Consider the following 18,413-nt stretch of genomic DNA (forward strand, 5'->3'; position numbering starts at 1 on the left):
CCAGCTCAGCCGCGGCAGGTCCAGGTGGCGCATTGACGTCCGTTCGGGGTGTGGACTGACGGGTGTGGAAGTTTACCAGAAACCCACACACACAGATCAGTACCTCCTCTTTGACTCCCACCGCCCTCTGGGACACAAACTTGGAGTAATCAGGACCCTAAAACACTGGGCAGAAAATGTTCCCTCTAAACCAGAAGGGAAAAAGAGGGAACACACACATGTAAAGAAAGCTCTTAAAACATGTGGTTATCCTAATTGTTTTTTGATCATCAAATCAGCAAAGATGCACAGAAAAGAAGGTCAGACAGACAGGTCGATAGGACAACACTCGGCTGTCCATCTGCATCTTAAGGACAAAGGTCACTCTTTCGAGGATGCCGATGTTCACATTTTGGACAGATTAGACAGACTGTTTGAAAGAGGAGTGAAAGAAGCCATCTATGCCCATTGTGAACGACCATCTTTGAACAGAGGTGGTGGCTTATGACACCAGCTGTCTGCTATCTATAATCCAGTTTTGAGATTCCTTCCCAGACGTCTGCCTTCTAACTTAGAAAAAAACCCCAAAACAATAGTGACAATCCTCACACTGTGGCTCCGTGCCGATTCTCCCTGAATCCCACACAGTGCTCGTGTCCGTGGTGTGAATTGTGACAACTGCAATTCCCAAATTTGTACAGTGGCTGGGCTCCCATGACAAACTCCGTTTCCAACACCTAGAAAGAAAACACACATACGTTGTTGATCTGGCAAGCTATGCACAACAAAGTTTTCACAAGCTAATGAATGAACTCAACAATCCAGCGCAGACTGAAGCTCAGCCACACAGTTGTAGAGAGGCTGCTGACGAAGGCAATACACTGTAAAAAAAGGATTTTGGTGGTGATTATATATTGTCAACTACTCTGATAATCAGTTAATCTGGTTGAAAACATTCACAAAACAAATAAAAATGTTCTGAATCCTGGTTCTAAAAAAAGCCTTTCTTTTTTTCTTTTCTCTTCTCTGAAAATAAACTTCATGTTTTTGAAAATGACAAAATTGGTGAAAATGATCAAATTGTTAGACTAAGAGAGTAATTATTGCAGTCCAATATCATCAGTCAAGAATTTAGCATATTTGAATTACCTTTTTTGGGGCTGCCATCTCTCCAGCCAGCATTTGCCTTGCTTTACCCTGTCTTATCCATAATTATTTATGATATATAATCATGTCTTATTATAATATATAATAATAAGACAAGTGTGGAGTTAAAATGTTTCATCATCTAGTTCTGCAGAGAGTTGTACACTGTTCAAGGTATTAGGCCAATGTTAACTGTTCGAGGGCAAAAAGCCTTTAAACCTTTTGAAGAGCTCCATACACCTTGATGTTTTAGAGTGAAGGGAATCATTTTGTACCTCGTTTGTGGTTTTGATAATGTCATTGATTAAAGATGTTGACATAATCATTGTTTGCTGTGTCTGAAAATAAAATCTGGTGTAAATGTAAAAATCCCTAAAAATCCCTAAATATGTGGGGGCTAATTAGTTAAACTGATCATTTATTAGTAAATATAGGTTTAACAACTGTGTACTCATAAACAATAAATTACTCCATTTCTACGAGTCATTAGTTTCATAATCTACTTATGAGTGTTGGGCTTAAGGATGTGCACGACTGGTCGACTACCCGACTAATCGTCGCTATTTTCACTGGTTGGTACCAGACTTACTTGTTGTTTAATCTTATTGTTAAAATTAGTGTGAATGCTGATTAATTATTTTCAGTGTAGAGATCATAATCTTTATTATTATGTATTCCGTATGTTTTGTGTATGCTATCGCCTTCAAAACCTTCAACTTAGAGCCCTCGACTTTTCGACATGGGTGTTTGTCTTTTTCTCATTTCTAACCATAGTCACCTTGGTCTTCTTTCATCCAATGTAATTGTTAGTGGGATAGGATTTACGCCTCTGCCATTAATCTCATCAAAGTGCAGCCTCCTCCATCCAACTCTTCCACCGAGAACAAAATGAAAACAGCTCCCAAATTTTGTTTATAAGTCAGAAGTGCAGGCTGTCTTTGCACTGCCACCACATCCACGTAATAAACTCTACAGAGTTAAAAAATGTTTTAGGATTTTGTAGGAGGCTGCTTAAAATTCCATAAATGGACAATAACAAACAAACATAATTAAATTACAAGTAGGAGATTTTTGTTAAAAGTCTTGTTTTGTTTTTCAATAGAGGCAAATTCATGTTAATGGATTTGTGTTAATTTCATGTTCAGCATTTTACATAAAAGCACAAGTTTATTTTTAATGTGTCAATTAGTTATAATTTTTGGCACTTACAAGCGTTACTGTAATCCGATTACTTTTTTCAAGTAACAAGTAAAGTAAGGGATTACTAGTGCAAAAAAGTAATTAGATTACTGTTACTTTCTCGTAAGTACGCTGTATTACTAAACTGTGATTTTGTTTGTGAGAGTGTCTCATGACAATGACGTATGAGCGTGCGACATCTGTGGCAGCAACAGGCTCGTGTTGCTGGAGAGAGTACGACCATGCAGCGCTTAAAGCTTGGAAGTACTGACATTACTTTGAGTTTGATTCTGAAAAAAAGTGACAAAAACATTAGTGTCTGCTGTACACTCTGTGTGGGAAGAAAACCTCTTTCTACAGTGAAAAATTAAACTTCAAATCTGAGCAAACCCCCGGATCCCCCCATTGACATGAAAGCTGCGGCACCGGGAAAACCTCCACTGGCGCCGCTCCTGCTAAACGGATGAAAATAGATTTAAGAACAACAGGACTTAGTGCCACTGAATCTTTGATTTTATTTATTTTTTGCAGTGTTTTACTTTCATATATTTGAAAGAGTGAGTGTAAACACAAAAAAACCCCATTTTATTTTATATGCTGGAATATAAAGGAAATAGGTTTAAATGTTAACAAATTTCTTCAAGTCAAACACTGTTGCATATAATTTAATTGCAATGCGCATAAAGTTAAAAGATTAAAATTAATAAAACAAGTTTTTAAAAGAGACTTCAATTTTATATGATGGATTATGCTCAAACAATAGAATTATGTTGAGTTTCATGTTTTTAAAAAGTAACTAAGTAATAAGTAGCTAATTACCTTTGGAAATAAGTATTCAATAAAGTAACAGGATTACTTTTTTGGAGGAGTAATCAGTAATTAGCAAATAACTGTTATTTTCAAGTAACTTGAGCAACACTGCTTACAAGTGGGATAATTATGTAATAGAATGTTTTATAGTTGTAGCGGTTGTCTTTGAGTGCTGACATACTGTATAAAAAGATAAGATAAGACAAGATAAGATAAGATAGATCTTTATTGTCACTGTTACCAGAACAATGAAGCACAGTAGAACAATGACACACACACACTATGTTTGGCACTCACAGGAATATAAATATACTGTCATTTACCAGAATGAACTGCTTCTATTTCTAAGCATAGAGGAAAGGTGAAGTTTGGTTTTATGGCCTGACGTCACAGTCTGCACCCGTGTAACCCTATCCTATTGCTATCAAGTGTGAACAGTTCTTTCTGGTAATTTTTCGTGGGTTTTGGTGGGGAAGCTGTCCTTCATAATGTTAAAGTCACGGGACATTTTCGAAAAAAACCTCTAAAGGTGCTTTTGTTTGGACAGGAGGTTATGCGTTACGTTACGCCCTTCCCGTACCTCTGCTTTCCCATCAGCCATTGCGGACAGGAAGCGTCCTCTGCTTTTGGCGCGGTCCTGACCGCGGCCATCTTGGAATCACATCACTGTGTAAAGCAAGCGTTCGAGACACTGCGTGGTCCTCCGGCTCATTGATTGCGATATCCTGGCGCTAACTATCAAGAGGAGCTGTTTTGCATCCCGATCTAACAAAGCCAGTAGATACAATCATTTACTTTCTTTTGCTCGCTGAGTGCTGAGGAAAACTCAGGCAGAATTTTGAAGGAACCGCTATGGCGACTGCAAGCGCTACCCCAAGCCGTGAAGCTGGCCGGTCAGCGGCCTCCACTCCTCTCTCCCCGACTCGGATTTCTCGTTTGCAGGAGAAACAGGAGTTGCAACATCTGAACGACAGGCTGGCTGTGTACATCGATCGCGTGCGGGCGCTGGAATTGGAGAATGACCGGCTAATGGTCAAAGTGTCGGAAAAAGAAGAGGTGACTACGAGAGAGGTTAGTAAATGAAAATATTTCGGCAAATGTAATATCAGCACGTGATCCCTGTCGTAAAAATGTGTAACTGAAAAAAGGCACGTGCGCGCACATTTCTAGTCTTGAACGATAGGGAAAATCGTTCATTATAAGTCACGTTAGTTATGCGGCGTAAAATGTGTAACTAACAGTGCGCTCAGATACGGTAAACTCAGCTTTACTGGTGCCGTTGACTTTGCATTGTTTGCCGTAATGATCCACACTGCATCTGTATTCAAATGTGACCGGACCGGAAGCGCTGAGCGGGTGGGTCTGCGCGCCAATCTCTGCCCAGTGATTTTTTTTTTTTTTTTAAATTTAATGTATTTTTTGTATTTGTGAATTTGTCACTTCATTTGACTTTGCCCCCCACACACACAGAATCCATTTTTGGGGAATTTCTTTACCACAATGATTGATTTCCTTACCTGGATGATTGTATCAAGACACTTTTGCGCTTCATTTCACTTTTAATGTATTCTCGAAGTAACAGAAAACATTTAAATAATCCCAAGTTAAAAGCTGAGTATGTGCTGTTTCAGACTATCTTTTAGTCTGTTTTTGGACTAAATCAGATAAACATCAATAGAACCTATCATGGGACAAAGGTGTTTGTTGTAATCTTGAATAGTTGTTGCCCTAAAGTTAAAATTTGAACTTGTGCGTGGTTTCTGTTTTTTTTTTTATATGTGACATGATGTATGATTTCTGCTTCATCAAAAAAAAACAAACACAGAAACCCAACATATTTGAGTAATGGTATATCTTGTAATGGTGCCAGATCCTTTATTTCTTCGTGCTGTGAGTCATTGTATGCTCACAGGTAGCAACCCTGTAATGGAACTGCTTCTTAAAGGAACTACTATTTCGACACTTGACCTACAACAGATAAATTTTGGTTTTGTAGTGTTTCTACTGGAGTTATAGCAGGTGGTGTTGCAAAGACACGTTGTTGCCCATAGCAACATCAATTTCCTGTTTTTCTTGTAACCTAGCAACCCCAATCAACACAGCGATGTTGATTGGGGTTGTTGGTTGGTTGGTTGGTTATTGCGTGCGATGAACGCACGCGATAACCAAATTCGCGAAAAATTGGCCTTGTCCACCCTTTTTACACTTTCATAAACTATGTTCCAAAGTTCCTTCTTTTATAAAGAGTAAAGGAAAACACCCTAAACGTGTTCTGAATTAACAAGCCTGCATTTGTGACTGTTTTCTGCTGTTTTGTTGTTGTTGTTGTTTGTCTTTAAAGACCATGAGTCATTTTTGGATTACTGCAGGTAGTAGTTATGTGGCTAACACTGACAGGGTTGCTACTTTACATAATATAAATTCTAAAAATGTCCTTTTAAATTCCAGTGACACTAAGGTCATTTAAAAAAATGTAAATTAGATCATAAGCAGGCAAGTTTTGTTTTTGTTTTTGTTTTTTTGTTTTTTAAATTCTGGATCCAGTAGAAGTGTGACATGCTTGCTGACATTTTTGGAAAGTCCTAAATCCCAAACCTCTCTCCATTGTGTAAATGGTTGTACCGGTCTTCCTTGCTTTGTTCTGTCTTCTTTCTCTTCACCTTTTTTGCCACTGGTGAAGCAACATGCAATGGCTGGTTTCTATAGGTTTTATAGATGCCCATGAAGTACTTAAGGGGTATTTTTTGGAGGAAAGCTTTAAAACTATTTTCAGACAGTAATTACTTTTGTTACATCCTAACATTATATATAGTTACTGAAAACGTCACACAAGTGTGTGTAGTTGTGGTAGTTGGATCTATTCATTCAGAATAATTGATACTGAATGAAATTAGTAGGTCAGCTTGAAACAGCTGCTCCCAATGCTTGACGGAAAGAGTTTTATTTATTATTATTTATTTTATTTTCAATTCATTATTTATTCAGATAAAATTAGATAAAAAAATTTAAAATGGGAACAAATTTAAATTTAAGACATAATAATGGAGCCACAGTGTATATTTAGTTTAGTGTATGTTCCTGTAATAATCCTCTGTCTGATTAAAAGAAAAGAAAGGGGGGAAAAAAGAAATAGGTTGGGGTTTATTTATTTATTTATTTTTTTAAGGTGAACTTTAGAAACATCCTTCTGTTGTAATATGTAACCACTCAGAAAACAGTCAGTAGTGTTTGTTTTCTTCACCAGGCCAAGCCACCAGGTAATGTGTCTTGCATCCCTCTCTTTAGGTAACAGGCCTAAAGGCTCTGTATGAGGCAGAGTTGGCTGATGCTCGGCGAGTTTTGGATGAAACTGCTAAAGAGAGAGCCAGGCTCCAGATAGATCTGGGCAAGGCTCAGGCTGACCTGGAAGAAGCTACACGCAGGTAACGCCTTATCAAATACTTTTTTTATTTGAAATCGTGTTAACGTGGCTAAAGATTTGGGAACATGTTTGCTTGTAAGGGCCATTAAGTGACCACTTAAAGATAATAATTGTGTTCTGCCTCCTTGTCCATTTGTTCCAGTATAAAGAAAAAGGATGGTGATCTTGCTGCAGCAATGTCCAGGGCCAGTGGTTTGGAAGCCCAGCTGAATAAGAATGAAGCAGCTCTTTCAACAGCTCTAAGCCAAAATGCTGCTCTGAGCTCTGAGCTAGCTGATGTCAAGAACCTGCTGGCCAAGGTGGGAAAGATGCAAGATGTTTAGTAAAAAATGAGAAAAAGAAAAAAAATATCTAGAAATGGTTGAATAATCAGAAATGATAATATATGATCACCACAATATCATGATTGATATGACATTTTTTATGATATGCTTGGGATATATTCTGGTTTATTGTGTTTACCTTTTCAGTTGGGTATTATGTCTCCAAAAGTAAATGTTTCATTTACTTTTTGTATGCCAGACTAACATGACAATGATTCTCTGCTTGGTCATGAAGAGCTAGCCAATCAGCCCAATGTTGTCCATGTGCTAATAAATGTTTTATGGTGTGTAGGCAGAGGACAGCCATGCTGTTGGTAAACGCCAGCTGGAGGCAGAGACGCTGATGCGTGTAGACTTGGAGAACCGCTGTCAGTCACTGAGTGAAGAGCTGGAGTTCAGGAAGACTATGTTTGATGAGGTAAGGGTTGTGTCGTAAATACTGTGCATGTGCACAAGACTGCCATAAAGTCTAATTTGCATAATCAGATTTTTTTTTCCTCTCTATTTTAACCTGGAAATGTTTTTGGGTTTTCTTTGGGTGACGTTTCTCTGTTACACTTCACTCACTTCTTGTGCTCAGGAGGTGCGCGAGTCTCGCCGTCGACATGAGCAGAGAATAGTGGAGGTGGACTCTGGAGTCAGACAGGACTATGAGTTCAAACTGGCACAAGCTTTACAGGTATGATTTCATTTCTGATGTTCCCGTGTCTGTGGCTGTTACAACCCAGTATATTTACAGGTACAGTTGTGTCATTGGAAAAACAAATGTTATCATACAAATAATAAAGGCATTTTTAGTATCAGTCCGGTTTTAGTTCTTTTTTGCCTGTGGCACCAAAAGAAAACCAGTACTGTGTTTCTCAGACTTCGGTTATCAAAAGTTTCTGTAAGTACCCGTACACCTGGGCAGGTTGCCATCAGCAGCTAACCCTAATATCTTTTGGTAGCAGCAGCTCCACTGACCCAGAATGTCACACTGTGAAAGCACGAATCTGCTGAGGTCACTATGAGTTCACCTTGTTATTCCTTGATAAATCTTGTGTTGGAAACACCAATTCTAGTTGTTTTTTGAAAATTGTGCTCACATGCACAGGAGCATGCTGGTTGGCTCTGACTGTAAAACGCTGCACAATTTCACATTGCGTGCTAGGACTTCTTAATTTTCTCTGTAACCATTTTGGCAAGTATATTATATTATGAGATATTTACTACTAGAATATAAAGGCCAGGTCTGTACTGTGTTTGTGTTGATGCTAAATTTCACTTCCACATCTGTGTCAGCACTGCTCAGCAGGCTTTCTGTTAAGAATGAATGTTAATCAGAGTTGTGTGATCTCAACCAGGACCTGCGGAGGCAACATGATGAGCAAGTCTCTATTTATAAGGAAGAACTGGAGCAAACGTTTCAGGCTAAGGTGAGTGACACATGTTTGTCTTTTCCCCCTTTCTTTCTTTTTGTTTTATGCTCCTTGTGTTCAAATATCCTATCTGTCTCATTCTGTCTGCAGTTGGATAATGCCAAAGTGTCCTCTGAGATTAATGACAAGGCAATGAGCTCAGCCAGGGAGGAGCTGCAGGAGTCTCGTACCAGAATAGAGAGCCTTGGGTACCAGCTCAGCGCCCTGCAGAAACAGGTGTGGCTTTATGGACACCAGTACACCCAAATGGAGACCTCTCCTACAGCTTCCACACTTTAAATCACTTAAACAGCTCAGGATTTCTGGTGGTTTGCTATTTGGTTTTAATTGGGTGGTGTCTGCATGTTTGCTTTTGTAGGTGGCTGCCTCAGAAGATCGTATCAGAGAGTTGGAAGAAATTCTGTCGTCTGAGCGAGACAAGCACCGCCGTGCCATCGAAGCAAAAGAACAAGAAATGGGTGAACTGAGAGACCGGATGAACTCTCAGCTCAGTGAATACCAGGAGCTGCTGGATGTGAAGCTCGCTCTGGATATGGAGATCAATGCATACAGGAAACTGCTGGAGGGAGAGGAACACAGGTGCACATGTTTGTGGTGTGCTTTATAAACTGAATCAAAGTGATAAATGTGTGAAATCCAGTTTCAGACTGGCCTATGTTCTCACATCATTGAACTGTTTCAGTCCTTGTGGAGGTGAATGAGACTGATTGGGCTAAAAAAAAAAAAATAGAAGTCATAATCTCATCTGTACCTTGAGGTACCTGAAGCCAAGGTATCTGTATGTGTGGTATTTGCTGATACTGATTGTTTTTCCGCAGTAGAAGTATTTTATCAAGTACTTTATCATGAGGATGCCATCAGAGCCAGTACTTACTTTAGGCACTGTGGGTAGGATGTGTAGCGGGTGGAAAGTGATACTTGGATCAGATTAGACTGTTGGGATCGTTGCAACAGCATTGATTCCAACAGCATCATTTTCTCCTCCTGTTTTAGACTGAAGCTGTCCCCCAGCCCGTCTTCCCGAGTCACAGTGTCCAGATTGACAGGATCTTCATCCTCCCGCTCCTCTAAGAGGAAGAGAGCGGAAGCAGAGGCTAGGGAGATGCCCGAGATTGGAAGAGGAGAGGAGCAGTTGCTGGTGTCAGAAGAGGCTACGGCTACTGGAGCCGTCACCATATCACCAACTGACATGGATGGAAACGCAGTCACACTCACCAACGATACTGAGCAGGTGTGTTAGGTGAAATTTTATATTGCGTCTCCTTTTCTGAACAAAGTGCGCTTCTGTATTAAGGCTCCTCATGTCTTGCAGGACCAGCCTCTGGGCAACTGGAGATTGAAGAGACAGGTTGACAATGGGGAAGAGATCATCTACAAGTTCTCGCCAAAATACGTCCTGAAAGCTGGGCAGTCTGTCACGGTGAGTAGATTGCGTATGGTTGCATGACCCTAAACGATCAGACACGTATAGACACACATGTAGTGGAGGTGAGACAGGAACACTGATAAAGAGCCCACCAGCAAAGATCATTTGGCTTGTAGCAGCCATTCTCCCTCTATCCCCTGGTAACTCCTCCATGCTCTTAGAACTGTGCTGGGAGACACACAACTGAATGTGCTGCCACCCAATGGTGGTCTCATGCTACTAGTAGGTGACAAGGACACCAAGAGAAAAATCAGTCATGAGGGATAAGGAGGGAGCGAAGGTCTGTGGCCTCCAACTGCTAAACCTTCTGGGGCATTGACTTGTTGTCTCTCCACTGCACCTGTTGTCATTGATTTGCACCTGTGCAGGTGAAATGGATTCCCAGCGGCTCAGACTGATATTTCTCAAGTTTAACAGACTGTACCGTGATGATCATGCTGTGTAATATTGTAAAAATGTAATATGTGAAGCTGTATGTTGTAAATGGCCTTTTGTGTTGTTTACCTGCACCTAGGTGTGGTCTGCCGATGCTGGTATGGCTCACAGTCCTCCAACTGACTTGCTGTGGAAAAGTCAGGCTTCCTGGGGCACAGGAAATGACATAGTTACCTCTTTGGTCAATGCTGATGGCGAGGTAAAGACGTCCTTGCATAGCTAACTAAACCAGTTTCCTTTGCTTGAAATTCGTACATGGTTTCTATTTTTTGAGTCATGCGGTGTTTGTCTCACAGGAGGTGGCCAGGAGGACTGTAACCAACACTCAGGTGGATGTAGATGATGTTGATGGCGAGGAGGAGAAAGTGGCACAAACGGTACACTTGGCCAACAATTTTTCTTTTTCTTTACCTTTTTGGTAAAACTTTGTGTTTGGCTCAGTGTAAAGGAGCAGGGCTGTCACTGCAGTTAGATTAGATGTTAAGAAAACTATGAGCTCATTTTGACTCGATCATCTGTAGTTCATAATATCATCATTGTTGGATATCTGTATCACCAGTCCCTTAAAACGGGCATGATTGTGTGGGGGGAATCAGTGCATGGGTTCAGGATCGGTGTGTGAACACAGCTCAGCGTGCCATCCACAGATGCAGGTTAGAGCTCTGTCATGCAAAGAGGCAGCAACGGAGTGTTATCCAGAGACACTGCTGTCTTCTCTGGACCAAAGCTAGTTTAAAATAGACTGAGGCAAAGTGGGGAAACTGCTGAGGTCATACTAACCAAAATCAGTGCCTATGGAAGTGGCAGTTTGCACCCAAAAAACAGGACAAAGCAGGGCCAGAACTGCTGAGCAGCTGGAATCCTCTGACAGAGAAGAATGGGACACATTCCTCTTCCACAAGTCAAACAGCTGCTGTCCTCAAGTCCCACACACTTGTGGGTTGCTGTTAGAAGAAGAGGGGATGCTACACAGTGCTGCATGTGACCCTGCGCCAACGTATTTATGACTTGTGGCTGCGATCACATTCAAAATGAGCTCATAGTTTTCATAACATGTTTATTTACTGAGGTTAAACAGTAATAGAACACATGGTCTGTCTCAGTCAGCACCTGTTGTAGGCTGTTGGATGGAGTCAGTCTTTGGAACTTGTACATGTGTACAGCTATACATGGAAGTCTCCCAATAACAAACCTTTTTGCTTCTCCTACAGGGCAAAGTGTCGTCCAGAGAGTGTGCCATCATGTGAAGCCTTCCTCATAAGTAGATGGCTTTTACCCTTTATATACTACTTTTTTCTTCTAGAGCCATTCAGATATGATCCTGTCCATTGCCTCATTATTTGATGTTTTTACTATTCAAGATCATTTTTTGTATAATGGACTTGGTTTTTATAGCTTTCCATATTTCTGAACCTACTTTAATGAGTCAATAAAAATTAGTCAGACGCCAGCAACGATGGATTAGACATGATGGATCCCAACTTCTAAGCACAGCAGAACATGGTATATAGAGTATATATACTATATATAGTATATATGCTATGTACACCCGCTGTATACTGGGTGTGTACTGGGTAAAATGCATCTGTTATCAAACCCTTTTCTTGTGACATCAGGGCCTTTCTGAATGTGTTTCTAACTTTAACATTTACTGCGTGGATACTCATGTTTGTCTGCTGCATGTTTTCTTAGTATTTTTTGAAGTCTTCCTTTCACTTGCATCCAAATGCAAATGAAACGTTACATTCTTGTTCAGTTACCTTGGATTTCCCTATTCAAAAGGTGGTTTGCAAATTGACTGGATCCAGTTCTTCTACTTTGGGCTCAATCTAACCACCTCTGACCTTTGAGGTACACTCGGTTGTTACTTGACCTTCTGGTCACAACCCAGAGCTCTTTGTCACTATGCTCTGTACTTTTCTCTTCCTTATTTCTTCAAAGGTGAAGATAAAACGTTCTTAGATTTCTGAAAACTAAAAGCAACCTCCTTTTTTGTTTTTGTTTTTTTGTTTGTTTTTTTTTTTTTTTTTGTTAAATGTGGCTCCCAGTTGAGTTGCAGGCAGAAATCCATAAAGCCAGGAAAAAACACTGCCAAACCTAAAATCATGCAGCTCTCCCGTCTGCGTTCTTACGACCCTCAACAAGACTAGCATAGTCAGAATTATGTGATGCATGTGAACCCTGCTTTCCCAGGGAAATGTGCTTTGTTGAACTCAGTCCTATCCACTCCTAAAAGAGCTGCGAGTGCTCCAAAGCAGCTGTGTAAACCCTGACAGCAGACCCAGAGGAAGTCCAGGGCCCTCACACCGCTCCATTACAGTGTTTGAATGTTCTTATTTAGCTCTTATTTTTTGAATTACACTGCAACTTATTGCCTAGACTGGCTTTATTTGTTGCTAATAGTTTTTTGTAGAGATTTTCTTAGTGAGGCCAGCACTTTTTTTTTGACCAAAAAACACTAGTGGTTCATTTTGACTGGCAACGCTTCTGTTAGCAGGTGCGTGTCTATGCTGCCCGTGTGTAGTCTGCAGAGGAAGAAATCTGTACTTGTAACAAAAACTGACCGATGCCTCCAGAGAACCAATGAAACTAAACTTCAGAACAATAATAGAACACTTATTACAAGTGCTGACATTGTAGGGTGGGTGGCGTCTTCTTACAGTCTGCTGTTCTGCCTCTTGTTGCCGTTTTCAGTTTTCATTCGACAAAGTTGGAGAACTAATTGGTGCTTCTCAGACTTGCTAAATGTTGCGTCTCTGAGCCAAAACACTCATCCCAGAAACAGGACGTATGTGTGCAGACAGACAGGATGCTGGACTCATCTAACCAACATGCCATGCTGTTAATAAGCACCTGGATCTGCAGAGTGGAGCTGAGGCTTTAGGGTTTAGGAACATTTACCATGCAGCGGCCAGTTTTTCTTTGCCTGGGTTTGTTCTTCTTTGAACAGTGCAGTGTCACTTGGATTAGGTTAGATGATGAAATTAAAGTTAAAGCTTTCTCAATCTGAAACCTAAAACTGACAAAATGTTTGAAGTGTGTGGGATAAATGATGAAAGTAAGATTCCTGTTTCCTCAGACTTTTGCAGGTCTGACGTGATATTTCGAGTACACGGTCTCCGTCTGTACTCTGTTTCTGACTTGAGCACACTGTATGAGTGTTTCTCATACCTGCTGTGTGTTATTGTGGAAACGGCTCTCTCGTGTGTTTGTGTTGTGTGATTTACTAGTTCTATGTAATCAGTTTAACTTTTTTTTTTTTTTTTTATGTGTGTACAATTCTTAGATTGGCTCTGGTAGGGTTTTTGTGACTTAATGAAACTGGGAAACTCGACTTTATATTTCAGGGTCCATGTAAGAAAAATATTACCTAAACACTATTCCTGTAGTGTTCCACTAAAAAGTTGAAAGGCTTCACTTGATACGAACAATTAATATAAAATGTTTTGATTTCTATTGGGAGAAAGCACCACTTGCTTTACTAATAACTGAAAAGTAACCAACATTGATGACAACAGAAGTCCGAAGAACCGGAGAAATGCTATTATTCATGTAGGGGTTATGGCATGTATTGTCTGTTTTATCTATGATTTTTCTGTCAAGCTACTTTTTGTACACTTAATAAATGTTTTACACATATGTATTTGGTATCAGGAGTCTTCTATGTGCATACAAATCATTAATATTAGTGGGGTGAGGCGTGTTTATAAAGAATGCCTTGAACAGACATCATTTGATCCTCAGTAAAAAAAATATGAGTCAAATAATGGCTTTTGAGGAACTTGTGACAGTTACTGCTGCTGTTTATCTGACAGACACTGCGGAGTCCAGGGTAGTCCCAATTTTAAAAAATACCACTTAGAATGATTTTACAAATAACATGGGTCAGGTCAGTGTGGCCCCACTGCTCAACAGTCTCTGCTTGCATATGTGATGAGACATGTCATTGAAGGCATTTGTACTACAACCAAGTCATTTTAACCTGATATTAGCATTTATTAACTTGAGGTGACACAAATATCAAACATTTGAAAGAGTGATGCAAAAAAGTCATATTCAAACTTCCAGCTCTGAGTCGGCCGACACCCGTCAGACCCTTGACTGAAGGTCGGAGTGACCTTGAACGTCAATAAACTACGTTAAATTAGAGGTGGCCCTACCCTTAAACACAAGAACATTTATAACCAATACGTCATTAAAAGAGAGGCAGACCCTTGCTTCGACCAATGAGAGCGCGGGAGAGAAACACGTGCTGTGGAGCTGTGACACCCCCTCACCTGAAGCCAGAGGTCTGAGAGAGCTCTCGTTTGCCTGACTGAGGTGCAGCAGAAGCCTCTCGAGTCTACGAGCGGGACCTGGAGCTCCTTGGAGAGCGGGAAACACAAACAGTTTTAGGGGTTTCTGAGGAAGGGGTTTGATGTTTAGAATCAGTCAGACCTGCGACGTTTCTGGACACCAATTTCTTAGTCGACTAACCGACTGGTAGAGCTGCTACTCCTCCACATCTAAGGAGACGGCAAAGGCCGTCGCCTGTTGGGTAACGTGTTTCAGCCAGGCATGTCCATCAGAAGGGCCGGGGTAGACCCGGGAACAGCTCGATGGCTCCCCGGAGGAGGAGGTGGTTAGAGGGAGGTCCGAGCTTCCCTGCTGCTGCTTCAGCCAACCGATTTAAGATACTTTCAGTCGCAGTTTATTAGTGTTTGTTTACAATACATTGAAGATCTTTTGTAGTAAAATGTTTTCATATCATAGGGCATCACCCATGCACTGAAAGTTAATGTTTTGTATTTGATTAAAAAAAAACAACAACAAAAGAAAAACTAAGCTATTTCTTTTTACTTTTTTGGACATTTATTTATTTATTATTTTTATTATTATTATTTGAGTTAAAAAAAAAAAAGCATAAAGAGGGAGAGTAACAATCAGCCACATATTCCTCATGACAGTCCGTTTTTAGCAATAAATTTAGCTCCAGCAGGGTAAACTTAAATGGCGGTAATCAATCTGAAAACACATTTTCACAAAACAGTGAGCAGCCTGTGATTAACAATATTAATGACACTCTGGAGAGTCTCAATTTAGACCTGGCATCATTAGCACGATCTGAAAATCATGTTTCACAAAATAACCGTCAGTGTTCGGATATAGAGATAGAAGTGTAATTCGATATCAATGAGTCGGAAACCCCCTTCTTACAAAACATTTTCGCTGAGACTCAAGGCTGCTGAAGACTTAGTGTCATTAGAAGCTGAGATTCAAATACCAGATGAGCTCTTCAGTGAAATAAACAGACTGCATGAAATTTCTGAAGTCCAAACCTGCATAAATACTCATACCCTCATATACCTTATCTCAAAACATCGTAGAAGTTAGTTAGGATTTTGAGGTCATCAGCTGCAAAATAATGTTTCCGTGAATGTACGTGATGATAGTCTGTCTGAATCTGTACAGTCTAACTGGTCTGTAATGTGCAACAGTTCGCTGAAGTCGCAGCTCAAATTGTTAGACCGCCTCCAGGGTTTGGGTTATGAAAATGACTTCGGGCATTTCTGTGCAGTTTATTGTTCCGCCCGCTGCAGCAGTCATGAACCTGCCAAGCCTATCTGCCCTGACTGCAACTGGACATGTCACTCTCAGAGGTGTTTGGAAAATCATAAGAAACCCATGCAGAGGTCTGACAGGGTGAATAGTAATTGCAAAGTTTAATAGAAATGTGCACACTGCTCTCACCTGTATTACATACCAGTAAAGCGTAAGCCACACAAATGCCAGCTGACAAGTCTTTTTATTCATGTCAGACGACCTCTCAATTATGTTGACATCACATCGTTATACCCCTACGTCAGCAGCATCTGCCTGCAGCATTTGTCCTTAGGTCATCCTAAAATAATTTTTCGTGATTTCCAGGATGCCGCAAATTATTTGCTTTATTAGAGCACTTTTATATCCTCCTAGGGTTTTATATTTCCCTGTTTTACCATATAAAGTCAGGGAAATTAGTGTTTACACTCTGTAGAACATGCTCTGCGATTAACTCCCAGGAGTGGGAATGTAATCTTGGTAATGAGCAAAGAGCTCTGACTGGGGTGTGGCCCATTCCTGCATTTACTTTAGCTTTAGAAAAAGGTTACAAAGTAGCTAAAATCACAGAGGTATGGCATTTCAACAAAGACTGTCCAAATTCCAAGGCTCCTCCAAATGCCCAGATTTGAACGATGGCTCGTGTGTATCCCTTGTGGCCCACCCCATCCCAGGATTCATTTTGGGCCATCTCACATGCCCACTCTCTCCATCTTTCCCTGGGGCTGCTCATTAAGTGGATTAACCTTGTATGCTTTTGTCACGTAAATGGGACACAGCATATGCATAGAAACAGCAAAAAATAAATAAATAAAATGCTTAAATCAATATTTACATAGCCGAAAGTACTTCAATCCCTTTTTCATGTTCTTGGAAGGCTTTGTTCTGCTGCAATGAATCCGACCCAAAATGTTCCTTTTCTTTTGGAATGAAGAGATTTGTCACAGGATATTCTTGTTTAAATGACCTGCATAAAACAACAGGGATCGAACACATTGTGGTGAAATGCAAATTTTGTTGTCTATCTTCTTCACAATGTACTTTCAGCACAGCAGACATCTGATCTCACATTGTTAAGGACAGCTCTGTGAGGTTTTTCATATTCTTGGTGCACCACTCTTTTCCTAAGTACTTATCAGTAGTATTACCAACTTCTCCTTGACCTTAATTATATTTTCATTGAGGTCAAAGGGAAGAGGTTAGGGAAAACGAGATGGAGGCTTTTGGAATGCACCCATAGAGCAGATAGAGGAGAACAGTAAGGTGGGTCTGGACTTCAGATGAAAAGGCTGAGGTATGCCAGATTACACAAGAAATGAACTGAAAAATGGGTCTCATGAAGAGTGATGAAGCCAAATTTGCAATTTTTGGTTCAAATCTTCATTGACGTTACAGTTACAGTAAAGCTGCCTAGGATAGTAAGAGAGTATAATAAAGGTGCTCATACCAAATCTTGGCTTTCAAGCTCGTTACAAACTCTGTTTTTGTTTTATATGTTCATGCATGTTTGCCCATGTTTCAGGCCACTCCATTACCTTAGTGTGCTTCATCTTTAACCACTCCTTTTTTGCCTCGACGACATGTTTTGAGTCATTGACCAATCTTCAGTGTCCTGGCTGAGAGAGGGAGGTTCTCAGTCAAGATTTTATTGTGAAATTGTCTTTAGCAGAAAAAAAGCCCAAACTACAATGTTTCCACCTCCGTGTTTGATTGTGCAGATGATGTTCTATGAGTCACATTTAACCTTTCTCTGCCTCCATACCTGGCGGGTGGAGCTGATGTCAAAAAGCTCAATTCTTGTTTCATCTGACTTCAGCATTTTCTTCCAATCCTTCTCTGAATTGTTTAGATGTTTACTAACAACCTTAAGACAGGCCTGTACATGTGCCTTCTTGACCAGGAGGACCTGCAAGATTTCAATCCATTACAATGTAGTGTGTTACCAATGGTGTTCTTGGTGACTGTGATCCCAACTGCATCAGATCATTAACAAGCAGCACTTATCTCATGATCAGCTTCACCCATGAGGCAAAATTTTGTATGGAGCTTCAGACTGACTGTGAATTATTTTCATTTTATATTGCTTCCATTTCCAAATAATCTCACCAGCAGTTGTCATCTTCTCACCAAGCTTTTTGTTAATGTTCTTGTAGCTCATTTCAACTTTGTGCAGGTGTACAGTTTTGTCCCTGATGTCTCTTAAAGCTCTTTGGTCTTGACCATAGTGGTGGAGCATTTGGAGTAGAAGGAATTGATTCTGTGGACAGGTGTGGCTGTTCAACATGAACTTTTCTTACTAAATGGTCATTAAGAAATACAATTGCAGTAAAAGAACCTGGACTGAGTCCAAATCCAATCTGTTCCAGGATGAATTGGAAAATCAACTATGATCCAACATCAGTGCTAGGCCTCAGCAATGCTCTTCTATCTAAGTTGGAATATTTGATGTGTTTTGAGTTTTTAGCCACATTAAACAAGGTGGCCAAAAAATAGAGCTAAAAGCATCCTTACTTTTAGCTTCCTTGAAACTGAAACATTGATTTACTTAGAAATAACCCAGGAAGTAATCAGGTCATAATTAGTTATCTTAGACAAACCCATTTGTATCCAATCCTGAAGCGTCATTCTGGTTCCCACTCCATACAAGTTGGTGGCGGTAATGCACCAATTCGTTCTTTGTCAACTGCTGATAAAGA

General features: G+C 40.3%; 1 protein-coding gene across 1 annotated transcript; it reads left to right on the forward strand.

The window, feature by feature from the left end:
* Window positions 1–3,731: 3,731 nt before the first annotated feature.
* lmnb2 (lamin B2) lies at window positions 3,732–13,776 on the forward strand. Its single transcript, XM_063501120.1, has 13 exons — window positions 3,732–4,185; window positions 6,400–6,536; window positions 6,678–6,834; window positions 7,151–7,276; window positions 7,439–7,537; window positions 8,202–8,273; window positions 8,367–8,492; window positions 8,635–8,855; window positions 9,270–9,507; window positions 9,589–9,696; window positions 10,217–10,336; window positions 10,434–10,514; window positions 11,349–13,776. The coding sequence occupies exons 1-13, from the start codon at window positions 3,967–3,969 to the stop codon at window positions 11,382–11,384; spliced, it is 1,740 nt and encodes a 579-aa protein (XP_063357190.1). The 5' UTR covers window positions 3,732–3,966; the 3' UTR covers window positions 11,385–13,776.
* Window positions 13,777–18,413: the final 4,637 nt, after the last annotated feature.

Source organism: Pelmatolapia mariae, linkage group LG17, assembly GCF_036321145.2.
Source record: "Pelmatolapia mariae isolate MD_Pm_ZW linkage group LG17, Pm_UMD_F_2, whole genome shotgun sequence".
Lineage (NCBI taxonomy): Eukaryota > Metazoa > Chordata > Actinopteri > Cichliformes > Cichlidae > Pelmatolapia > Pelmatolapia mariae.